General features: G+C 46.9%; 1 protein-coding gene across 1 annotated transcript in view; it reads left to right on the top strand.

Moving 5' to 3' along the window:
- Positions 1–23,096, top strand: part of ABCD3 (ATP binding cassette subfamily D member 3) — an 84,578-nt gene that overhangs the window by 12,389 nt on the left and 49,093 nt on the right. The window contains exon 2 of the mRNA XM_030572158.1: positions 18,979–19,015. Coding sequence (XP_030428018.1) covers positions 18,979–19,015 — 37 coding nt within the window. The remainder of the gene's footprint in view (positions 1–18,978; positions 19,016–23,096) is intronic.

Here is a 23,096-nt window from a genome sequence, read left to right as displayed (position 1 = left end):
CACTGTTTGCAACGGGCCTCCAAAATAACTTGCACCACAAAATTAGCAACAATACATTTCCCCCTGCCCCCCACCCAGTGTGTGCACTGTTGGCATCTAAGAAAAAGAACTTGTAAGACTAGTAGCACCATCTGGTGACTCCTGCCATAATACTGTATCCCTCTTCCTTGGCCCACAATCAATAACAATTACTCTACACACCATGCACTGTACCTCTTCCTGTGAACACTTCTGATTAATAGCAACGTATTATAGTAGTGCACAAATCCAATATGTCAAGCAGTCCTTAAATTGTTAAAGTTTTAAAGAATAAACATCACCCAAATCAAGCCACATAAACTAGGAAATACAGCATCATCCTACAGAGGGCAGAGTTAAAGTTGTCTAGATGGCTGCAACACCCAGTATTGCAGTAACTGTTGACTTTTTTTGTGGTAAAGACTGTCTGGGTATGTCCGTTTGGGAAGGTGATTTGAGTAGTTGAGCATGGCTTTATTCCATACTTCCTGATTTTTGTGGTTTTGAAGTGGGTGTTATTTGCCCTAAACAACTGTAACTGTACAGTACTTAATGACTTTGTTTGATGCTTTTGTCTTTTACCAACATTTATTTAATTATAGACATTTCTGTGGCACTAATCACAAAAATACCTGAACACCTCACAATAATTGTTTACATCCAAATTATGTCAAGAAGATAGATCTCTTCTTCCTTTGGCTACGTCTAGACTACCCGCCGTATCAGCGGGTTAAAATCGGTTGCTTGGGGATCTAGATGCGATATATCGATCCCCGAGCGCGCTTATATCGATTCCGGAACTCCACCAACCCCAACGGAGTTGCAGAATCGACAGGGGGAGCCACGGACATCGATCCTGCGCTGTGAGGACGAGTGAATAATCCGATCTTAGATATTCGACTTCAGCTATGTTATTCACGTAGCTGAAGTTGCGTATCTAAGATCGATTTCCCCCCGTAGTGTAGACCAGCCCTTATCCATTTGACATTTCTCTATAGAGTAGAGTGAGGGTGAATTCCTTTTGTGTAGGTATAACTACTGCATAATTGTTGAGGGAAGTCTTTTTGTTTATATGTGTATTTTGTACCTTGCTTTGCAAATGATGAGATTGTGGCTTGACTTGTGTGCAAGTTTGTTCCATAATTATAGACTCTTCATTGAGAATACCCTTCTTTCTGCCACTGCCACAAGACATACTGTAAATTCCACTTATTAGCAACTCCTCTGTTGCCAGCAAAAAGTTGCTATTATCCAGCAGTTACTAATAAATGGAAGGCCAGTTTGCAAGGTACCAGGTAGGGAAGGAAGCGCTGCGATGTGCCTTCCTTGGCTGCAGTCCAGCAAACTTGCTTGTGGCAGGACTGCAGCAGGGAGTGGGACTGCAGCCTGGATGTAGAGCAGGGGTAGGCAACCTATGGCATGCGTGCCAAAGGCGGCACACAAGCTGATTTTCAGTGGCACTCACACTGCCTGGGTCCTGGCCACCGGTCCAGGGGGCTCTGCATTTTAATTTAATTTTAAATGAAGCTTCTTAAACATTTAAAAAACCTTATTTACTTTACATACAACAATAGTTTAGTTATATATTATAGACCGGGGCGGCAACCTTTCAGAAGCAGTGTGCCGAGTCTTCATTTATTTTCTCTAATTTAAGGTTTCATGTGCCGGTAATACATTTTAATGTTTTTTAGAAGGTCTATATATTATATAACTAAACTAGTGTTGTATTGTAAAATAAACAGGGTTTTCAAAATGTTTAAGAAGCGTCATTTAAAATGAAATTAAAATGTTGATCTTATACCACCGACCCGCTCAGCCCGCTGCTGGTCTGGGGTTCTGTTCACCTAGGTCGGCAGCGGGCTGAGCGAGGCCTGCGGATGGGATCCCGGCTGGCAGGAGTCCGTCAGCCAGAACCCTAGACCAGCAGCGAACTGTGCGGGGCCGGCAGCCAGGACCCAGAGGGCTGGAGTCTGGGCAGGGGGCTGGAGGTGTCAGGGCAGAGGGGGGCTAGGTATGGGTGGAGGTGCCAGAATCAGGGTTGGCGGGGGGTGAAGGAGTCAAGCAGAGGGCTGGGTGTATATGAGGGAGGTACAGGGCTCAGGGCAGGGGCCTGGGGGATATGCGGGGCTCAGGGCAGAGGGCGGGGTGTGTGTGTGTAGGGGGGTGTCAGGGCAGAGGGTTGGGTGACTGCCCCCTTAAGAACTCCCAACCCCGCTGCTCCTTGTCCCCTGACTACCCTCTCCGGGGACCCCTGCCCCCAACTGCCCCCCAGGACCCCACCCTCATCTAAGCCTCCCTGTTCCCTGTCCCCGAACTGCTCCCTACCCCCTACCTGTCCCCTGACTGCCCCCACCCCTTATCCAACACCCCCAGCCCTGGGCCCTTTACCTTGAGGCTCCATGCAGAGCCAGACACACAGCCCCACGGGAGAGCACAGCCCCGGCCGTCAAAGCGCTGCACGCAGTGGCGGCAGAGCTCCAGTTGAGCCGGGAGCATGTCTGCCTCCCCGTGGAGCCAAATGCTGCCCCACGGGAGCACGCAGCCCCAACCCCAACCCCCAGAGCACTGCGCACGGCGGCAGGGCTCCAGGGGAGGGGAGAATCAGGGGGTGGCAGCTTGCAGCCCTCATCCCGGCGCTCTGGCCCGGGAGCACGGACCCCGCGGCTTGCTGCACTGGGACAAGGGGACCATTTGCCCACCCCATGTGCACGGCTATTCTTCTGCTCCCTGCCCCCGTGGGGGGAGCGGAGGGCAGAGGAGAGTGGGCCGGGCTGGGCAGGATTTTTAATGGCATGCTGGAGTCCCGGCAGGCTCCAGCATGCCATTAAAAAATTGGCTCGCGTGCCGTCTTTGGCACACATGCCATAGGTTGCCGACTCCTGTTATAGACTTATAGAAAGAGACCTTCTAAAAACGTTAAAATGTATTACTGGCATGCGAAACCTTAAATAAGAGTGAATTAATGAAGACTCGGCACACTGCTTCTGAAAGGTTGCTGAGGCCTGATGGAGAGGCTTTCTACAGGAGTAGAAGTATGGGACATTTGGGAGGGCTGCACCATTCTTCCTCTGCACTCTCCAGGAATCAGGGCTCAGCATGTCCCAGCGATTCCTTCTCTAGGTACAGTTCCCCAGTGGAATGCAACCCAGTCTGTGCAGAGAGAGGTGCCACACAGCTACAGCTTCTGGGCTGCAGCTCCTTATCTCCCATGCAGTCCCTGTGTGTGCAAGCTGATTTCCAGTGCTGCAGCCCGAGAAGAAAGTGTTGGAATGGGTTGAGCACTGGCCACAGGCAAGTTTGCAGGGTGACGGCCAGGGAAGGAGCATGCCAACACTTCATTCCCAGGCTGCAGCCCTGCAAACCTGCATGCTTGGCACATCCTAGTGCTTCCTTCTCTGGCTGGAGCCTTGCAAACCTGCCTGCAGGTGGGGTGTTTGTTCCAATAAATGTTAGTAAGCAACATGCCATTGCCAATATCCAGATCCCATTGATGTTAAAGTCAATGGGACAGGATTGGTTCCGGACAAAGTGTTGCTATTAATTGGAAGTTATTAATATCCAGATGGCTCTTCTGGTGGAAAATTTTTTCAAAGAGGAAAGTTTTGTAGGATTTCCTAAAGACTGTCAGTTCTGTATGATCTCCTGTAGAAACTTGTTCAATAATTGGGTCCCCTCCATCAAGAATGCTCTGTCCTAGCATTTGTGCTTCATACTGGGCTTTTGATCTGCATTGTCCCAGAGGAGTGTAGGTATTAATGTGGTTCTTAGATCAAAATTAAGTCTTTGATGTAGCTGGGGCTTGATCCACTTATTATTTTGAAAATTAAGATCAATGTCTTAGGCCTGGTCTACACTATGACTTTAGGTCACATTTAGCAATGTTACCTTGATTTAGCCCTGGACCTGTCAGCACAACAAAGCCCTTTTTTCGACTTGAAGGGCTCTTTAAATCGATTTCTTTACGCCACCTCCGACGAGGGGATTAACGCTGAAATCGGCCTTGCAGGGTCAAATTTGGGGTAATGTGGACGCAATTTGACAGTATTGGCCTCTGGGAGCTATCCCAGAGTGCTCCATTGTGACCGCACTGGATAGCACTCTCAACTCAGATGCACTGGGACAGTGCATCTGAGTTGAGAGTGCTATCCAGTGCGGTCACACTGTAGACAGGAAAAGGCCTGCGAACTTTTGAATTTCATTTCCTGTTTGGCCAGCGTTGCAAGCTGATCAGCACAGGTGACTATGCAGAGCTCATGCAGAGCTCACCTGCATGATGTGCACATTGCTGGGGCACCTTGCCCGGCCCGTACTTTGTGAAAAGTCTAAGACTATGTCTTTGTCCTCATCACTCTCATCACCGCGCTGCCATCGCCTCCTCACCTGGTTTTGCGCAAAACAATTGTCTGCCATTGCACTGATGGAGGGAGGGGCAACTGATGACATGGCTTCCAGAGAATTAAAATCAACAAAAGAAGTGGCTTTGCATCAAGGAGAAACACAAACAACTGTCACACAGAATGGCCCCCTCAAGGATTGAACTCAGAACCCTGGGTTTAGCAGGCTGTTGATGTCACAAAAAAATAGGGTCAACTTCTTGTTTTGATCCACTCCGTCTATCTTTTACATCTTAGGCAGGCAGCAGATGGTTCAGTACGACTGCTAGCCATCGTCATCTCCTGGGTGCTCAACAGAAGATGGGAATGACCTGGCTGAGTCACTCCTATGTCTGCCCAGGCACCCCGACCAACCTTACCAAGGTCGACTAAAAGAGCACCCAGGAATATGATGATGATGGCTACCAGTCGTAATGCACCGTCTGCTGCCAAAAGGTAGGGAGCTGCTGCTGTGAAGCAATGCAGTCCCACGTCTGCCAGCACCCAAGAGATGTACGCTGAACTGAGCAGGCTCCATGCTTGCCATGGTATGGCGTCTGCTTTGGTAACCCAGACAATTGTCTCGCACCTTTTTTCCTACTATTGCTTTCACAGACGGAGGGAGGGAGGGAGAGGGGGGCCTAACGACCTGTGACACTAGTTTTGCCCCATCAGGCATTGGGATCTCAACCCAGAATCCCAATGGCTGGCAGAGACTGCAGGAACTGTGGACATTCCGGAAGTTGACGCTAGCCTCGGTACTGTGGACGCAGTCTGCCGACTTAATGCACTTAGAGCATTTTGTGTGGGGAGACACAATCGACTATGAAAAACGACTTCTATAAATTTGACCTAATTTCGTAGTGTAGACATACCCTTAAACTAGCATCGGAAGCTGACTGGTAGGGACTTGAGCTGCAGGGTAGTACTTGTTGCTGACACGTAAAGTGCATAGTGATAAACCTAACACTTCTCTCTGAATAGTTTCCCATGTACACAGTGACATGATGGGACCAAATTCTGTAAAAAGAATGAATAATATTGCAGTGGTTCTTCAGAATTCTATCTCCGCAGATTATGCTTTGTTCTCTCCCTTACAAAAAAATCACAATTATTGCTCACAGTTGAAAATACTCATTGATGGAAAAATTAGTCAATGATTTTCAATCAGATGGCTCATGTCAGTTGGCCTTTGCTGTCAGTGATGTCCGTGTAACCCTGCTCAAACTTCCTTTTCTTCCATCCTCTCCCTGGGAAGTGGGGACGTTTGTAGTAAGCTTCATCTCCCTGCCTGCTTTGGCTGCTGTATTGGTATTCAGGCAGCCCACCTGGACATCCTACTCTTCCACTACTTCCTGGCTGCAAATTGAATTAAATCTTTGGCTCCCTGACATACTGCTACCTGGTTGGCTCAGTTGAACTGTGCAGGGAGCGTGCCCTGTAGTAGCACCCTCCCGTGGGGAAAAGTGTAGGACAAGAAGCAGCTGCAAGCAAATTGAGGCAAGGCAAGTAGATGGCAACCAACTATTTGTTTTCTTGGCTATAGCAAAATGTCAAGTACTCCAAAAATGCTGAATTCCGTGGCATCTTGGAAAATACCAAATTCCAGACAGTGTCAATAGGGCCTGACTGAGATGAATGGGGCATTTCACACCTTTCAGAGCTACATGAGTTTCTGTGTAGAATGACATTATGGCTATATCTACACTTATTAGCTTACAGCGGCACAGCTGTACTGATACAGCTATGCTGCCTTAAGAGCGCTTGTGTAACTGCGTTATGTCGACAGGAGAGAGGTCTCTCATCGACATAATGAAACATAGCACTGTGCACATGAGCACTTATGTCAGCGAATCTTTTGTCACTCATGGGTGTGAAAAAACATCCCTGAGTGACAAAAGTTTTGCAGACCTAAGTGCTAGTGTAGACATGGTCTGTGTCTACACTTAAACACTACAGCAGCAGCGCTTCAGTGTGGACACTCACAGCAATAGGAAGGGTTCTCCTATCACTGCAGTTAATCTGCCTTTCTGAGAGCCTGTTACTGGGTCAATGGAAGAATTCTTCTATTGACCTAGTGCTCTCTACATGGTGGAGTTAGGTTGTCTTAACTATACTGCTAGGGTGTGGATTTTTCGCACCCCTGAGCAACACAGCTGGGTTGACTTAACTTTTCTGTGTAGACTGGCCCTGAGGCAGATGTCATATAAAAATTTACGATCAGGTCACCTTTTCAAGGTTATCTCTGCAACTGTTCTGAGTCATTAGGGTTCACTTAAAAAAAAATTAAGAAATTTTCATAGAAAAATACTAAAGTAAGCGAGCATTAGGATTGCAAAGTCAAGCATTAATAATTGTTGTGCAATCGTTTCATAAAACTGCCTGCTGTTCCAGGTACAGGTGAATCACGTTATTGTAAAAGTTAGGAAAGGCCACAATTGAGTCTCCTGGCATATATGCCTTATGGTACAATCTTTGTTTGCATGTTCACATAGTTGTTTTTTTTTTTCTTGTACTTGCAATCTTCATTCTTTCAATATAACTCTTTGGCTGAGCAAAGCAAGGTCCTAAATTCAATGTGATGGCACTTACCTTACAGATAGAAAGACATTAACTTTTGAATGCTGCTTCTGGTTAATGAGCAGCTGTACCTTGGAATTAAACACAACAAATCCTGCATCTTTCCAGAGGGTTAGACTAGGGGCTTGTCTCCACTTACCGTGGATCAATACTGCGGTGACCGATTCACCGAGGGGAAAGACCCACTAAATCAACTGCCGATGGCTCTCCCGTCAACTCTGGTACTCCACCAGAATGAAAAGCATAAGGTAAGTTGATGGGAGAGTTTCTCTCGTCAACCTAGCATAGTGTAGATGCTGCAATAAGTTGAGCTAAGGTAGCGAGAGTCGACATATCTTATTCACATAGCTGGAGTTGCGTAACTTAGGTCGACTTACCCCCATAGTGTAGACCTACCTAGATGACCCTTACAATCCCTACTATCCCTGTGGTTCCAAAATTTCATGGAATTCCAGAAATCAATGGCCAGAACCCTGTTGATTTTAGTGAAAACTAGAGAAACTGAAAAGGGGAAATGGGGGACACATAGAGCCCCTTGCATCTTGTTGGCAGCACCATTATCTTCAGGCACCTCTGTAATTGTCTCTAGAGCAGGGGTTCCCAAACAGCTAACCAAGGCCACTGGGAGTTGTGGGTGGCTGTACCTGCGGATGCTCAGGTAAACAAAACGTCTCGCGGCCCACTGGGGCTTACCCTGAATAAGCCGTGAACCAAGTTTGGGAACCCCTGCTATAGAGCAAAGAACATGTTGATGACAGCCATTAACACATTCCAGCATAAAAATACCTCCCCCTCCCCCCATGGAAACTCTGCACAGCCTCCTATTACAGTTTTAAATGTTGACACCCCAAAAGACTTGTCTCCAATACAGAAAGAAACGAAAATGGTGGGAGGAAAGGGGGAAATGCGGGGGACACAGAACCTGTGGTTAGGGAAGAGGGACAGCAGGCAAGCATGGCATGGGAGGGAAATGGCTGATAATGGTGCGGGGGAGAGACAGAGCTCTAGCATGAGTGGGGAATGTGGGGGTACACAAAGCCCTTGGAATGTGGAGGGGAGAGATGAGAAGGGGCACACTGAGCACTTGGCATGGAGGGGGCAGGAGTGGATCTGAGTGCATCCATGAAATAAAAGTGGATGGGAGGGTGGCACCTGGGGATCTTGTGGTAGGGAATGGAGGAATGCAAGAAGCCACTGGTGTGCCATTTGCTTGGTCTACAGAAGTTACAACAAGTTCATGTTCTTCCATCAGGACACTTTATTTACATCACCATCACGATTTTACTCCCATCCAAATCTTTTGGGAATTTTCTGCTCCCTGCCCAATTTCACTTTTAGGATGCTTCCAGCCTCAGTGCTGGGGGCAACTGAACTAATAATCTTCTCTCTGGGTACCCCTTAGATGGCCCTTACACCTGAACAGTCATTTTCACTTACACTGGATAACACAATGCTTGGTTTACGTGAGCATCTAAGTGTGTGACCCTCTTTGTATGGGGGAGAGAGGCCTGGGATAGTGGAGAACTGAATCTTTTTCTAAACCCAAATATACTTGGTTACAATATAATACAGTATTGCTCACAGCCACCAGTCTTGCTAGCTGATTTTGAGGTGTTCTTTGGCCTTTGAATCCGCTGAACATGTAACCACAGTTTCCACAGAAAGCTTTACAATAGGATAATAGAATCTGGATTAGTGCCAGCGTGTACCAAGCTGAAGAAATGAGGCTCTTAAGGTGGGGAAAACAAAGAAGCAAAGCAAACCCTATAGCAATCAGCCTTTAGAAGTAAGATTGAAACAAACATTCTGTGACACAGCTTTTTATCATCAACAGAATGCCCTTATAGCTAAGACATACAACTTTTACTAGGTAAAATGACAATGGATTCACTTGTTAGTTTCTGACAGTCATTAGTTTCTTTGTGTTATGTAATGAAATTTACATTTCTCTGGGTTTTTTCGTTGTAGAGGTTGATTATAAAACAAGCATTTTCTCATCATTGCTGTAATGTTCATGGCATGCATGACTTGTGAAACACTGAACCTTAAATTACCATTGCTTCATCTCTCCTAATTGTGCGACTGTGTCAGTGGACCAGCAGAGCCTTCTAAATGTAGACCTCTCCTCGCTCTCCCTGCTCCACTTTGCAGGTCTCCTCTTCCATCACCTTTGTTCTTTCTTTCCCTTTTCCTCCCTTTCCTCCTCCTCCTCCCCTTTTTTGTAGTTCAGTCTCTTCATTCTTCTGATTGGGCCATGATGCACATGGATCCTTCCAGTAGGGATTTGTTACAACTTACGCAGAGAGCAGGTTTTTCTTCCCTCCTCCCTTTCCTTTCTCCCATCAATTCCCTGGTGAGTGCAGACTCCCTTCCCTGGAGTCTTACAAAAGATAACCCCCAAAAAATCAATTAGGTTCTGAAAAAGAGGAAAACTTTAATAAAGAAGGAAAAAACATAAAAATTGTCTCTGTAATGAAGATGGTAAATATACAGAGTTTTTTAGCTTATAGACAATAGAAAGAAGCTTTCTCCAGCAGAAACACAATTTAAGCTACTTCCAGCAAGTACACATCTGCAAATAAAGAAAAACAAGTTAAAAGACTATGACCGCCTTTGTACTTATTTACTATTCTGAATAGATAAGAGACTGTAGCGGGGAGATTGGCAGAAACCTGGTTGCACCTCCAGTCCCGTCCAGAACCCAGAGAGAACAACGCACAAACCCAAAACCCCCAAACAAAGGCTTCCTTCCACCCAGATTTAAAAGTGTCTTGTTTCCTGATTGGTCCTCTGGTCAAGTGTTTGGGTCCCTGTTTGTTAACCTTTTACAGGTAAAAGAGACATTAACCCTTAACTATCTGTTTATGACACGCCCCCCAAATCGCAGACAGTGGGGAACCTCACTGGCGGTGATTTGTTCCTAGAACTTTAAAATGAACAGATTAATACAACACATGTACCTTTACATATACTAATACATATGTAACTACAAGACTTTCTACATTTTAAGGACAACTTTTAACCAGTGGATTCTGGGAAACTTTCACGAGAGAGTGCATCAGCTACTTTGTTAGAAGCTCCTGAAATGTGTTGAATTTCAAAATCAAAATCTTGGAGAGCTAAACTCCATCGAAGCAGTTTTTTGTTGTTTCCCTTGTCAGTGTGAAGCCACTTGAGCGCAGCATGGTCTGTTTGTAGCTGGAACTGCCGTCCCCAAACGTATGGGCGTAGCTTTTCCAGGGCGTACACAATGGCGTAGCATTCTTTTTCACTGACTGACCAGTGGCTTTCCCTCTCAGTCAGTTTCTTGCTGAGAAACACAACAGGGTGGAAGTTGTGATCCGGTCCTTCCTGCATGAGAACTGCTCCTATACCATGCTCAGATGCATCGGTGGTTACTAAGAATGGTTTGTCAAAGTCCGGGGCCCTTAACACAGGGTCAGTCATGAGCGCCACCTTAAGTTGGGTAAAGGCCTTTTGACACTCATCAGTCCACTTAACTGCATTTGACTGGGTCTTTTTGGTCAGGTCGGTCAGTGGGGCAGCGATTTGGCTGTAGTGTGGTACAAATCGCCTGTAGTACCCAGCCAAGCCTAAGAAGGATTGGACCTGTTTCTTTGACTTTGGGACAGGCCAGTTTTGGATCGCATCCACCTTGGCCTGTAGGGGGTTTATGGTTCCTCGATCCACCTGGTGTCCCAGGTAAGTCACTCTGTTTTGGCCTATTTGACACTTTTGGGCCTTAACAGTTAGTCCAGCCTGCCTGATGCATTCAAAGACCTTTTCCAGGTGTTCTAGGTGTGTGGGCCAGGAGTCAGAAAAGATGGCCACATCATCGAGGTAGGCAACTGCATATTCGCCCAGTCCTGCTAGTAGACCATCTACCAGCCTCTGGAAGGTGGCGGGTGCATTTCGCAGCCCGAAAGGAAGTACATTAAATTCATACACCCCTGCATGGGTGATGAATGCTGACCTTTCCTTGGCAGGTTCATCTAGCGGTACTTGCCAGTACCCCTTGGTTAAATCTATTGTAGATATGAATTGGGCACGTCCCAACTTCTCCAATAGCTCATCGGTGCGTGGCATTGGATAGTTGTCTGGACGAGTTACCGCATTTAGCTTACGGTAGTCCACGCAAAAGCGTATTTCCCCATCTGGTTTGGGTACCAGAACCACTGGAGATGTCCATGCACTGGTAGATGAGCGGATTATGCCCATCTGTAGCATGTTCTGGATCTCCCGTTCTATAGCAGCTTGGGTATGAGGAGACACCCAGTAGGGTGGGGTTCTAATTGGGTGAGCATTACCTGTGTCAATGGAGTGGTATGCCCATTCAGTCCATCCTGGGGTGGCTGAGAACAATGGGGCAAAGCTAGTGCACAGCTCCTTGATTTGTTGCCGCTGCAGATGTTCCAGGGTGGTTGAGAGGTTAACCTCTTCCACGCCACTGTCTTTTTTCCCTTCGTAGTAGACACCGTCAGGCCACTCAGCGTCATCTCCTCCCTGGACTGTAAACTGACAAACCTATAAATCTCTGGAATAAAAGGGCTTGAGAGAATTAACATGATACACTCTGGGCTTTAGGGAGGAATTGGGAAAGGCTATGAGGTAGTTAACCGCTCCCAGGCACTCTTCGACCGTGAATGGCCCGTCCCATGATGCTTCCATCTTATGGGTCTGTTGCACCTTTGAGGGTATGTCTATATCTACAATTTTGCAGCGCTGGTTGTTACAGCTGTATTAGTACAGCTGTATAGGGCCAGCGCTGCAGAGTGGCCACACTTACAGCAACCAGCGCTGCAAGTGGTGTTAGATGTGGCCACACTGCAGCGCTGTTGGGCGGCTTCAAGGGGGGTTCGGGGAATGCGAGAGCAAACCGGGGAAGGAGACCAGCTTCCCCGCGGTTTGCTCTCGCGTTCCCCGAACCCCCCTGCAAACCGCAGGGAAGGAGACCTGCTTGCTCGGGGGTTCGGGGAACGCGAGAGCAAACCGGGGAAGGAGACCTGCTTGATTACCAGAGAGGCTTCCTCAGGTATGCTGGGATACCTGCTTATTCCACGGAGGTCAAGAAAAGCGCTGGTAAGTGTCTACACTTGATTACCAGCGCTGGATCACCAGCGCTGGATCCTCTACACCCGAGACAAAACGGGAGTACTGCCAGCGCTGCAAACAGGGAGTTGCAGCGCTGGTGATGCCCTGCAGATGTGTACACCTCCTAAGTTGCAGCGCTGTAACCCCCTCACCAGCGCTGCAACTTTGTGATGTAGACAAGCCCTAAGACCATAACCTGGTCTCCTACCTTGAAGGAACGCTCTCTGGTATGTCTGTCATACCAGGCCTTTTGCTCTTCCTGAGCATCCTTTAAGTTTTTTCTTTAGCAAGGGCTAAAGAGTGCCGGAGGGTGTTTTATAGGTTGCTTACAAAGTCCAGAATATTAGTTCCTGGAGAGGGTGTAAACCCCTCCCAGTGCTGCTTCACCAACTGTAATGGCCCCTTAACCTCATGGCCATACACAAGTTCAAACGGTGAAAACCCTAAACTGGGATGTGGTACAGCCCTGTAGGCAAAAAGCAACTGCTGCAACACTAGGTCCCAGTCATTGGAGTGTTCATTGACAAATTTACTTATCATGGCCCCCAAAGTTCTATTAACCTTTCCACCAGGCCATTGGTTTGATGGTGGTATGGGGTGGCAACCAAGTGGTTCACCCCATGAGTTTCCCACAGTTCCTTCATGGTCCCTGCCAGGAAATTAGATCCTGAATCTGTAAGGATGTCGGAGGGCCAACCTACCCTGGCAAAAATGTCTGTTAGGGCCAGGCACACAGCTTTAGCCCTGGTGTTGCCTAGAGCTACTGCTTCCGGCCATCGGGTAGCAAAGTCCACGAAAGTCAGTACGTACTGCTTTCCTCTGGGTGTCCTTTTTTGGGAAAGGACCCAGAATATCCACAGCTACTTGCTGAAATGGGACCTCTGTTATGGGGAGTGGCTGGAGAGGGGCCTTGACCTGGTCTTGGGGCTTTCCCACTCTTTGGCACACCTCACAAGACCAGACATACTTGGCAACGTCCTTGCCCATCCCCTCCCAGTGGAAGGACTTCCCCAACCGGTCTTTGGTTCTGTTCACACCAGCATGGCCACTGGGATGATCTTGGCTAAGCTTAAGAGCTTTTTCCTGTACTTAGCTGGAATCACTAACTGTTTTTGCGGATGCCAGTCTTCCTGGTGTCCACCAGAAAGAGTCTCCTTGTATAAAAGTCCTTATTCTACAACAAATTGGGATCAATTAGAAGAGCTGAGAGGCAGTGGTGTGCTCCGTGCCGCCGCCCAAGCTTTCTGAAGACTGTCATCTGCTTCCTGCTCAGTCTGGAACTGTTCCCTTGAAGCTGGAGACACCAGTTCTTCCTTAGACTGTGGACTTGGGCTTGGTCCCTCTGGAAGCGATGTAGGTGAGGGGGTTGTTTTCGTTGCTGGTGAACCGCTCCCCGCTGGTGCACCAGGTGGTATTCCAGGCTCTGGCTGAGCCTCTTGGGTATGGTTGTCTGCTACTTCTGCCAGTTCAGGCTCGCTGGCGCCCTCTGGCGTTGGGGTTGAAGATAGGTTTGCAAGCGCTGGTGTCAGTGCTGGCAACACTTCTGGTGCTATTTGCTTTTCCAGTTCCTGGTCTCGGACTGGAAGCACTGTGGCTGTTTCCGTTGTTGGCATGGGATCTGGGTCCACTACCTCTGTCTGGGTCTCTTGTAACACAGACGGGGCCCCTGTGGACGGCTCAGGAACAGGAATGGGTCTGGAAGCTTGCCTGGTTTGGCTACGTGTAACCATTCCCACTCTTGGCCCGCTTTACCTGGTTGGCCAAATCTTTCCCCAGTAGCATGGGGATGGAATAATTGTCATAGACTGCAAAAGTCCACATTCCTGACCAGCCCTTGTGCTGGACAGGTAGTTTAGCTGTAGGCAAGTCTACAGCTTGTGACATGAAGGGGTAAATTGTCACTTGGGCCTTTGGGTTGATGAATTTGGGGTACACGAAGGATTGGTGGATAGCTGACACTTGTGCCCCTATGTCTCTCCACGCAGTAACCTTCTTTCCGCCCACTCTCAAAATTTCCCTTCGCTCCAAGGGTATTTGAGAGGTATCTGGGCCTGGGGATCGTTGGTGTGATGGTGGTGTAATGAACTGCACTCGATTGGCGTTCTTTGGGCAGTTGGCCTTTATATGTCCCAGTTCATTACACTTAAAAGCATCTTCCAGCTGACTGGTCACTGGGTCGAGGTGGGTTACTGGAGACTGCTGAGGTGGAAGAATAGGGCGTCTGTGGCTTTTCTTGGGTTGTAGGTGAGGTCGCTGCCCTTGGTTATAGGGTTTATTGCTAGTGTGCTCTCTGGGATAGTAATTCCCCTTGACAGTAGATTTTTTCTTTTCTGTCACTTCCATTCATTTGGCTCCAATCTCCCCTGCCTCGATTACCGTTTTGGGTTTTCCATCTAGGATGTACCTTTCTATTTCCTCAGGAACACCATCTAAGAACTGCTCCATTTGTATCAGGAGTTGCAGCTCGTCCACATTGTTAACCTTTGTTCCTGATATCCAGGCTTCATAATTCTTTGCAATGTGGTAGGCGCGTCGGGGGAATGACACATCTGGTTTCCATTTTAGGGCTCTGAACCGCCGACGGGCATGTTCAGGTGTGATCCCCATTCGGTATCTGGCCTTGGTTTGAAAAAGTTTATAGTCGTTCATTTTTTCCTTAGGCATTTCAGCCACCACCTCTGCTAAAGGTCCACTGAGCTGTGGTCTCAGCTCTATTATGTACTGGTCTTCAGGGATGCTGTACCCAAGGCAGGCTCTTTCAAAATTTTCTAAGAAGGCCTCAGTGTCATCGCCTGCCTTGTAGGTGGGAAATTTTTTGGGATATGGAACAACAACTTGAGACAGGTTGTTAGGATTGGCTGGGTTCTGTTGCTTAGCCTTTTCTAATTCCAGGGCCTGCTGGTAGGTCTCCCTCTAGAGTTCAAGCTGTCTTTGGTGGTCTGCATCTTTGGCTGCTTGCTCTCTTTTGTAGGCTGCCTCTCTTTCTCTTTCTCTTAGCTCCATCTCTTGTAGTTTTTTTTTTCATGTCTCCCCTGTGGTCTGCGTCTTTGATTTGTTCCTCTGCCCCCAGTCTCGCTAGTTCCTGTTTCAGGGCATCCTTGGTAGTCATGGTTCTTGCTTTCTTGTGTTGGGGTGCCCTCTGGTGTTTATTTTCTGAACTGCGGCTTTTCTGTTGCTTCTCGGGTTGCCTAGCAACAATGCCTTTCTAATTAGCCTTCCCGGATAAAATTAGAACAAAAAGAAACCCTTCATTTGCATGTGTGTTCTGCTGGTGTAGTTGACTCACAGCTGGAGTTCTATTGTCTAACAAAAGACCCTTGTTAAACTTAATGTCCTTTGCCTGAGGCAATCTCTATGCACAGCCAGAACGGAGCAAGGAAAGGAAAAAAAATATCTCTGACTGTAGTTTTGAAAACCATCTCTCTGCTACAAGCAGCTAGCAGAGAAAAAGAAAAATTATAATCTTACTGGCTTTTGGATTCTTATCTTTCCCGTACGCTGCCACCATGTCATAGTATAATTCCCAAATCTGAACCTTAACGTCCAAAATATGGGTACTAGCATGAATTCCCCTAAGCTTAATTACCAGCTTAGATTCTGTAGCGCTGCCACCAATCAGGAATTTCAGGGCCTGATACCCTCTGATCCCCCCAAACCCTTCCCTGGGGACCCCCAAGACCCAGATTCCTTGAGTCTCAAAACAAAGGGGAAGAAACCATTTCCCTTCCCCCTTCTTTCTTTCTCCCAGCTCCTTCCCGCCCTGGGTACACTAGGAGACACCGTGATTCAATTCCTTGAATCCCCACCTGAAAGGAATGTTCCCTTCCCCCTCCCTTCTTCCCCAGAGAGAGATACAGAGATAAACGCAGAGAGCAGGTTTTTCTTCCCTCCTCCCGTTCCTATCTCCCACCAGTTCCCTGGTGAGCGCAGACTCCCTTCCCTGGAGTCTTACAAAAGATAACCCCAAAAAAATCAACTAGGTTCTAAAAAAGAGGAAATCTTTAATAAAGAAGGAAAAAACATAAAAATTGTCTCTGTAATCAAGATGGTAAATATACAGGGTTTTTTAGCTCACAGACAAGAGAAAGAAGCTTTCTCCAGCAGAAACACAATTTAAGCTACTTCCAGCAAGTACACATCTGCAAATAAAGAAAAACAAGTTAAAAGACTATGACCGCCTTTGTACTTACTTACTATTCTGAATAGATAAGAGACTGTAGCAGGGAGATTGGCAGAAACCTCTAGTTGCACCTCCAGTCCCGTCCAGAACCCAGAGAGAGCAACGCACAAACCCAAAACCCCCAAACAAAGGCTTCCCTCCACCCAGATTTGAAAGTGTCTTGTTTCCTGATTGGTCCTCTGGTCAAGTGTTTGGGTCCCTGTTTATTAACCCTTTACAGGTAAAAGAGACATTAACCCTTAACTATCTGTTTATGACAGGGCCCTTTTTCAGTGCTGTCAGAACAGCTTTTAGGTGCAAGTGTTGGAGGAGCATGCTGTTGTCGTGGCAGGATGGCTGGACATATTATAGGCACTTTAGTAGCCACCCAGCACAGACATTGGTGCTCCTGCTTGTGCCTGCCTTCCTCTTTTTGCCTGCTACATCTTGGGTTCCTGAGCTGCCATCTGCAACTGCATGCTGTTACAGCCTCAGGGCTTCTGCTAAAAACATATTTTGGAACTAATGCATTTGTTGAGAGAACTTAATGTGGGTATGCTCTAAACTTTTGCATGTTTAAATGTTCCATTTATTCTGTGTGCTTTCTGAATGCTTACCATTTTTCTTCCTTTCCAGTGATTCAGTGTTCTCATATGCAAAAGTAGTCTGTTCTAGAAATATGGGAGAGGGAGTGGCTTTGAACTCCTAATTAATGGCAGTTGTTATTAAACAAGTTTTTCTTTAACTGTTTTGACAGTCAGGGGACAAGGAGCAGGGAGGGTTGGGAGTTCTGATGGGGGCAGTTGGGGTGGAAAGTGGGAGGGTGTGGATAGGGGTGGGGCTAGGACAGGGCTCTTCCCTTTTTTTGATTGTTGAAATATGGTAACCCTAGGTGAGTGGGGAGCTAGGGGGCTCATAGGGGCTGGTGCCCGCATACATCCACTGTAGCCTGCAGGAGCCCCCTGGGGGGCACCCAGCCACAGCTGGGGCAGGGGGGCTGTCATGGCTGCTGCCTGCTAGCAGAACTGCCGCCTTGTGGTTTGGATTCTCTGCAGCTTGAGATCTTCAAACAACAATTTGAAGACTTCAATAACTCAGACATAGGTTAGGGGTTGTTATAGAAGTGGATGGGTAGGGTTCTGTGGCCTGGTTTGTGCAGGGTGTTGGACTAGATGATCACATTGGTCCCTTCTGACCCTAGAGTCTATGAGTCTTTGAGTCTTTGCAGGGCTGCTGCACCCCTGCACCGGCTCCTCCAGGGCTGGGGCTCACTGTTGCCGCAAGCGAGACGCTCCTGGCTCTCCAGTGCCTCCAGAAGGCGGCTCCTCCCTGCTGAGCTGCTTGCAGCAGCCCAAGCCTGGCAAAGCCAGGGAGTGGGCTCGGGGCAGGGGCCACTGGGGTGAGGTAGGGAGGGCTCGCAGAGGGGCTGTGCAGCCTCCCGGGGAGTTCAGGGAGCGGGGAAGGGGGGGAACCTGGTCTGGGGAGCAACCCCTGGGCACAGCTGGCCCCTGGGGTCTATAAAAAGTCTTTGTGATTTGCCCCTCAATGAACTGATGTGCGGGGGTGGGGCGCAAGGTGGAAGTTTCGCCTAGGGCACAAAATATCCTTGCACCGGCCCTGCCCCAGGGGTGCATGCACCCCAGGTTAACAACCACAGCACTAAACTGATAAGATCTGCATTTTAATTTAATTTTAAATGAAGCTTCTTAAACATTTAAAAAAACTTGTTTACTTACAGAAAACAATAGTTTATAGACTTACAGAGAGAGACCTTCTAAAAACGTTAAAATGTATTACCGGCATGCGAAACCTTAAGTTAGAGTGAATAAATGAAGACTCGGCACAGCACTTCTGAAAGGTTGCCGACCCCTGGTATAGAAAACAACATACACCATAAAGTCTCGGGATTAAGTATCTTACTGTCACCTAGACTGAAAAAAGTTGTAATGTTTCTGTTAAATACATAGTTTTGAGAAGAAGAGTGGTCTTGTGGCTAAGGCAGTGGTTTGGAACTAAGAAAATAGGAGTTCAGTTCCCAGCTCTGTCAGAGACTTTCTGTGTGTAAACCATTTAAGCTTTCTGTGCCTCAGTTTCCTCTCTCTAAAATGGGGGATGATGATGCTTCGCATCCCTTAAGGGTATTTATAACATGACATCCATTAATATATGTAGGTACTCAAATACAATAGTGATGCGAGTCCCAGGTAAATGCCTAGATCAATGTTCTCCAATATTACAGTTGGTAAATACTTTAAGATGTACAGGTATGAATATGGAAAACTAATGGAAACGTGCTTAGAATCTTTGAAATCTGGACTAAATAGAGTCCGCAAATCAGTCCATGGTTTTTGGTAGTTATATACAAGAAATTAAAGGATTACAGTCTAGTGTTCTTTGAAGTGATTAATCAGGCTTGTATAACATAGGCAAAAACATAATCCTCTTAATCTTTTTAAAGATTATAGTATCAGGTGAGAATTCTCACTGATTGTGTATTTCTACTATATGCCTAAATAAAAACAAAATGACCAGAAATTCTGAACTAGATTTGGTAAAGGTGTCTGAACTGTACTTACAATTCTCAGATTTCATAAGATGTTTTACTGTACAATGTATGTACTGTACCATATAGCTGCAATGTCTTTCCTGAGAATCCCTTTGCTCTGTTAGAACTTTCTAAAGAGGCCAAGATATTGCAAAATTAAGTACCAAAAAATGTTAGACAAAAGCTAAGTAATATCCTTTTTTCCTCCACAGTAAGAAAAATGAAAAAACAACGTTGCAGAATAATGAGGTAATTATTTGTCTCTTTATTTTATTTTAAATAATATCAATAAAATGTGGTTTAGATTTAATTAATCCTTCTTTCCAAAATTGAGTTTCTTATATTCTTTTTTTTTTCAAATCTGAGCTATAGTGGTTGTAGAACTAATGCAGCTAAGAAGGATACATAGGTTTGCGGTGACTGGTTTCTAGATTTTGAGTATTGGATTGTGATGTTTCTTTAAAAAAAAAAAAGTATGGAAGCTTCCTTTTGTAACAAGGGAAAACACAAAGCATTTTATAAATGTAATAAATAAAGTGGGTACATTTTGAAAGTACCAGGCTTCGATGTCTTCAAATTCTTTAAAGGTTACTTTCCAAAGGAAAAAAAAAATAGCCTTGTGCCTTTTTGCTTTTGTCATGGTATATAATCAAGACCTGAAAGGGTGGGTTGGTTTGTTTTTGTGTTTGTTTGTTTGTCTGTGGTCTTTCTTTAAATGTTCAGTTCTTGTGTACCTGGGAATACTTCATGATCACTGAAGAAATTATCATAATAAAAGGTAAACTGAGAGAGGAAAGAGATGTTTAGCCACTCTAGAATTTTAATGTCTATTAAATTTTTGTGCTTTGTTAACATTTGGAGGAAGGACATCTTACAGATTCAGCATGTCTACCCCTTAATAATATGCCAAGGTAGTCTGTTCTAGAAATATGGGAAAGAGTCTAATAAGTGACAGTTTTGGCAAAGTGCTCTGAATTCTGGCCTAGACTAGAGATGTTGCATGGAATAATTAAATGAATTTTAAATCAATCAACCTACAGCAGTGCAAAGCCTTAATGTAAAAGCACATAGTGTTTTAAATTCTGTTTAAATAAATTTATCTTAAGTTGCTCAACCAGTTTAATTGTATTTTTACAACTTTTTCAAATGTAAATCAGCCCTGATATATAAAGAAAGCACGCAAGTAAAACTGTGGAATACCAGCTTTGGCATTCTTGATTTATTTTTTATTTTTTTAAAAAGGTGTTTTTAAGGGTGGCGGCAGGGGGCGGGGGGGGGAGACGGACGGAGGACAACCCTCTTCAGGCTGTTAATACAGTATTCAGCAGCAGGAGCCATAGGGCCCCCCCCCCCACTCCCCAAAGGACATGTTAGATAGTCTTTAACAAATATAAGGTCTGTATATTTGGGACCTTTCTCTTTAGAAGCTGAGACATGCATTGTTTAGTTCCAAGATCATCCTGTACCCTAAGACAAGATAATTTTTTAAACTTTCCTATTTCAGTATTTTTTCATTGTGTAACAGATAATTTAGCTATAGCAAAGGAATGGCTAGAAAGATTCAGGGCCCAGTCCTGCTGAATTAACTACAATGGGAGCAGGGTCCAGCCTCTTTGGCCATGGCTACACTTACAGTTTTGCAGCGCTGGTAGTTACAGCTGTGTTCGTACAGCTGTGTAGGGCCAGCACTGCAGTGTGGCCACACTGACAGCTACCAGCGCTGCAGTGTGACCACATTTGCAGCACTTGCAGCGCTGTTGGGAGTGGTGCATTGTGGTCAGCTATCCCACAGAGCACCTCGTCCCATTTTGGCGCTGTGGCTTGTGGGAAGGGGAAGGAAGTGTGCGGGTCTTTCCGCTTCTTGTTCCAACGCCCCGTGGTGCTTTGCTACACATTCCAAGCAGTTTGGCGCATTGTGAGTCTGCAGCACGATTTCTGAGATTTTTGTTACAAATGGAGGCTGAGCTGCTGAGGACCTTGCTGATGAATGTTGCCAGCACATCACACATGGCAGTGGAGCTATTCCTTCAGCTGCAAAGTGACAGTGAGGAGTCAGACGATGATATTGAAACGCCTGACGCTCAAGACACTCAATTGCGTGTGGCAGTAACAGACATGCTTAGCACTGTGGAACGGCGCCTTTGGGCTCGGGAAACCAGCACTCAGTGGTGGGATCACATCGTCCTGCAAGCCTGGGATGACGAGCAGTGGCTGCAGAACTTTCGGATGAGAAAAGCCACTTTCATGGGACTGTGTGCTGAGCTCGCCCCTACCCTGCGGCTCAGGGACACGAGATTGAGAGCTGCCCTGCCAGTGGAGAAGTGGGTGGCTATTGCAATCTGGAAGCTGGCAACTCCAGACAGCTACCGATTGGTGGCGAACCAGTTTGGAGTGGGAAAGTCCACCGTTGGAATGGTGCTGATGCAAGTTTGCACAGCCATTAATCGCACCCTGCTAAGAAGAACTGTGACTCTGGGGAACATGCAGGACATTGTGGATGGCTTTGCACAAATGGGTTTCCCTAACTGTGGAGGGGCAATAGATGGGACGCATATTCCTATTCTGTCCCCACCCCACCTGGCATCAGAGTATGTTAATCGCAAGGGGTATTTCTCCGTGGTTCTGCAAGCGCTTGTGGATCACCGTGGGCGTTTCACTGACATTTACTCAGGATGGCCTGGAAAGGTGCATGATGCACGCATCTTTCGGAACAGTGGCCTGTTCAGGAAGCTGAGGGCCGGGACTTTTTCCCCAGACCACAAGATCACAGTAGGGGACGTCAAAATGCCCACTGTGATCCTTGGAGACCCCGCTTACACCTTAATGCCTTGGCTCATGAAACCATATATAGGGAAGCTTGACAGGAGCAAGGACCGGTTCAACTACAGGCTGAGCTGGTGCAGAATGACCTGTGGAGTGTGCTTTTGGCCATTTGAAAGGCCGCTGGAGGTGTCTTTATGGGAAGCTAGATTTGGGGGAAAGCAGCATCTCCGCTATTATATCCGTGTGCTGTACCCTCCATAATATTTGTGAAGGGAAGGGTGAAAGATTTAGTGAGGAATGGACCTCTGAGGTTCGACGCCTAGAGGATGAATTTGCACAGCCAGAGAGCAGGGCTACTAGAGAGGCCCAGGAAAGGGCTTCAAGGATTAGGGATGCCTTAAGGGAGCAATTTGATGCTGAGAGCCAACAGTAATGTTTGGTGCCTTTGCTGTGCTCCTTTCTACCTTGGGGTACAATATTTACCACTTCCTGCAATAATAAAACATATTGTAAAAGCCATAAAATCCTTTATTCAAAGTACAGTACATAAAAGGCCAGGGGGGTTAGGGTGGTGGACTATACATTCAGAGGTTTGAATATGTCCTGTTTGGATTACTGTTCAATGTCTGCTGCACTTCAGGATTACTATGCTGCAGAGTAATGGGGGTGGAGTGCACAGGGTAAGAATTGTAGTTATAAGGGCTGGTAGGTGATAGTACAGGTGTTGGGGGCAGCTGGGGGTAATAAGAAACTGGCTGCTGGAGAAAGGTGTTTTGTGCAAATACTGGGGAACAAGAAAGAGAGCTTTGGAAGGGGTGTGGGTTACCACGGTACAGATCTGCCTTCATGGCTACGAGAGACTCGAAAGAGTCAGTTTGGCGAGCCAGGAGGCTTATCATGTGCTTTGAGGTTTTTTTGGTAGCCAGTTCCTTTTTCCTGCTTTCTGTTTGCCTCCACTCATACATTTTCTCTTTCCATTCCTGCATCTTCCTACTTTCTCTGTTGTGGTGATTCATAACTGCTTTGATCAACTCCTCTTTTGATTTTCGTGGATTTTTTCTCAAGTTCTGCGAGCGACGTGAGGCCGGTGATCCGGCTGCATTAGTCAAGGTCACTAAAAAAAACATAGATAGAAACATGTAATACACAGAGGCTACATTGTTTATTATCACACAGTGAAGGAGTTTTTAGACTTTTTGTAGCATCCTTCCCACATACCTAACATAACGCAGAGAGGCCAGGGAAGCGAAGGCATGGTGAGCAATGGGGTGAGTGTTTCTGCCCTGACTTCACCTGGGAGGGGGAACTGACTGATGGCTCACTTGGGTTTATCTGCACTGGGAACAGGAAGTAGCTGGTGGCCTGCACAGGGGACAGTAGGGAACATGAAGGTGGCAAGCTGCTTGGGGGCGGGGGGGGGGTCCGCGGAACTGCCGGCCTGCTGGAAAGGGGGGTGGGGAGACCGGAGCGCACCGCGGGGCTGGCTGCCTGCTGGAAAGGAGGGCGGGGAGACCGGAGCGCACCGCAGGGCTGGCTGCCTGCTGGACGGGGGGGAGGGGGAGAGACC

The sequence above is a fragment of the Gopherus evgoodei genome, chromosome 8, assembly GCF_007399415.2.
Source record: "Gopherus evgoodei ecotype Sinaloan lineage chromosome 8, rGopEvg1_v1.p, whole genome shotgun sequence".
Taxonomy (NCBI): domain Eukaryota; kingdom Metazoa; phylum Chordata; order Testudines; family Testudinidae; genus Gopherus; species Gopherus evgoodei.
The sequence above is the reverse complement of the archived record's forward strand: the minus strand, read 5'-3'. Positions and strand labels throughout refer to the sequence as shown.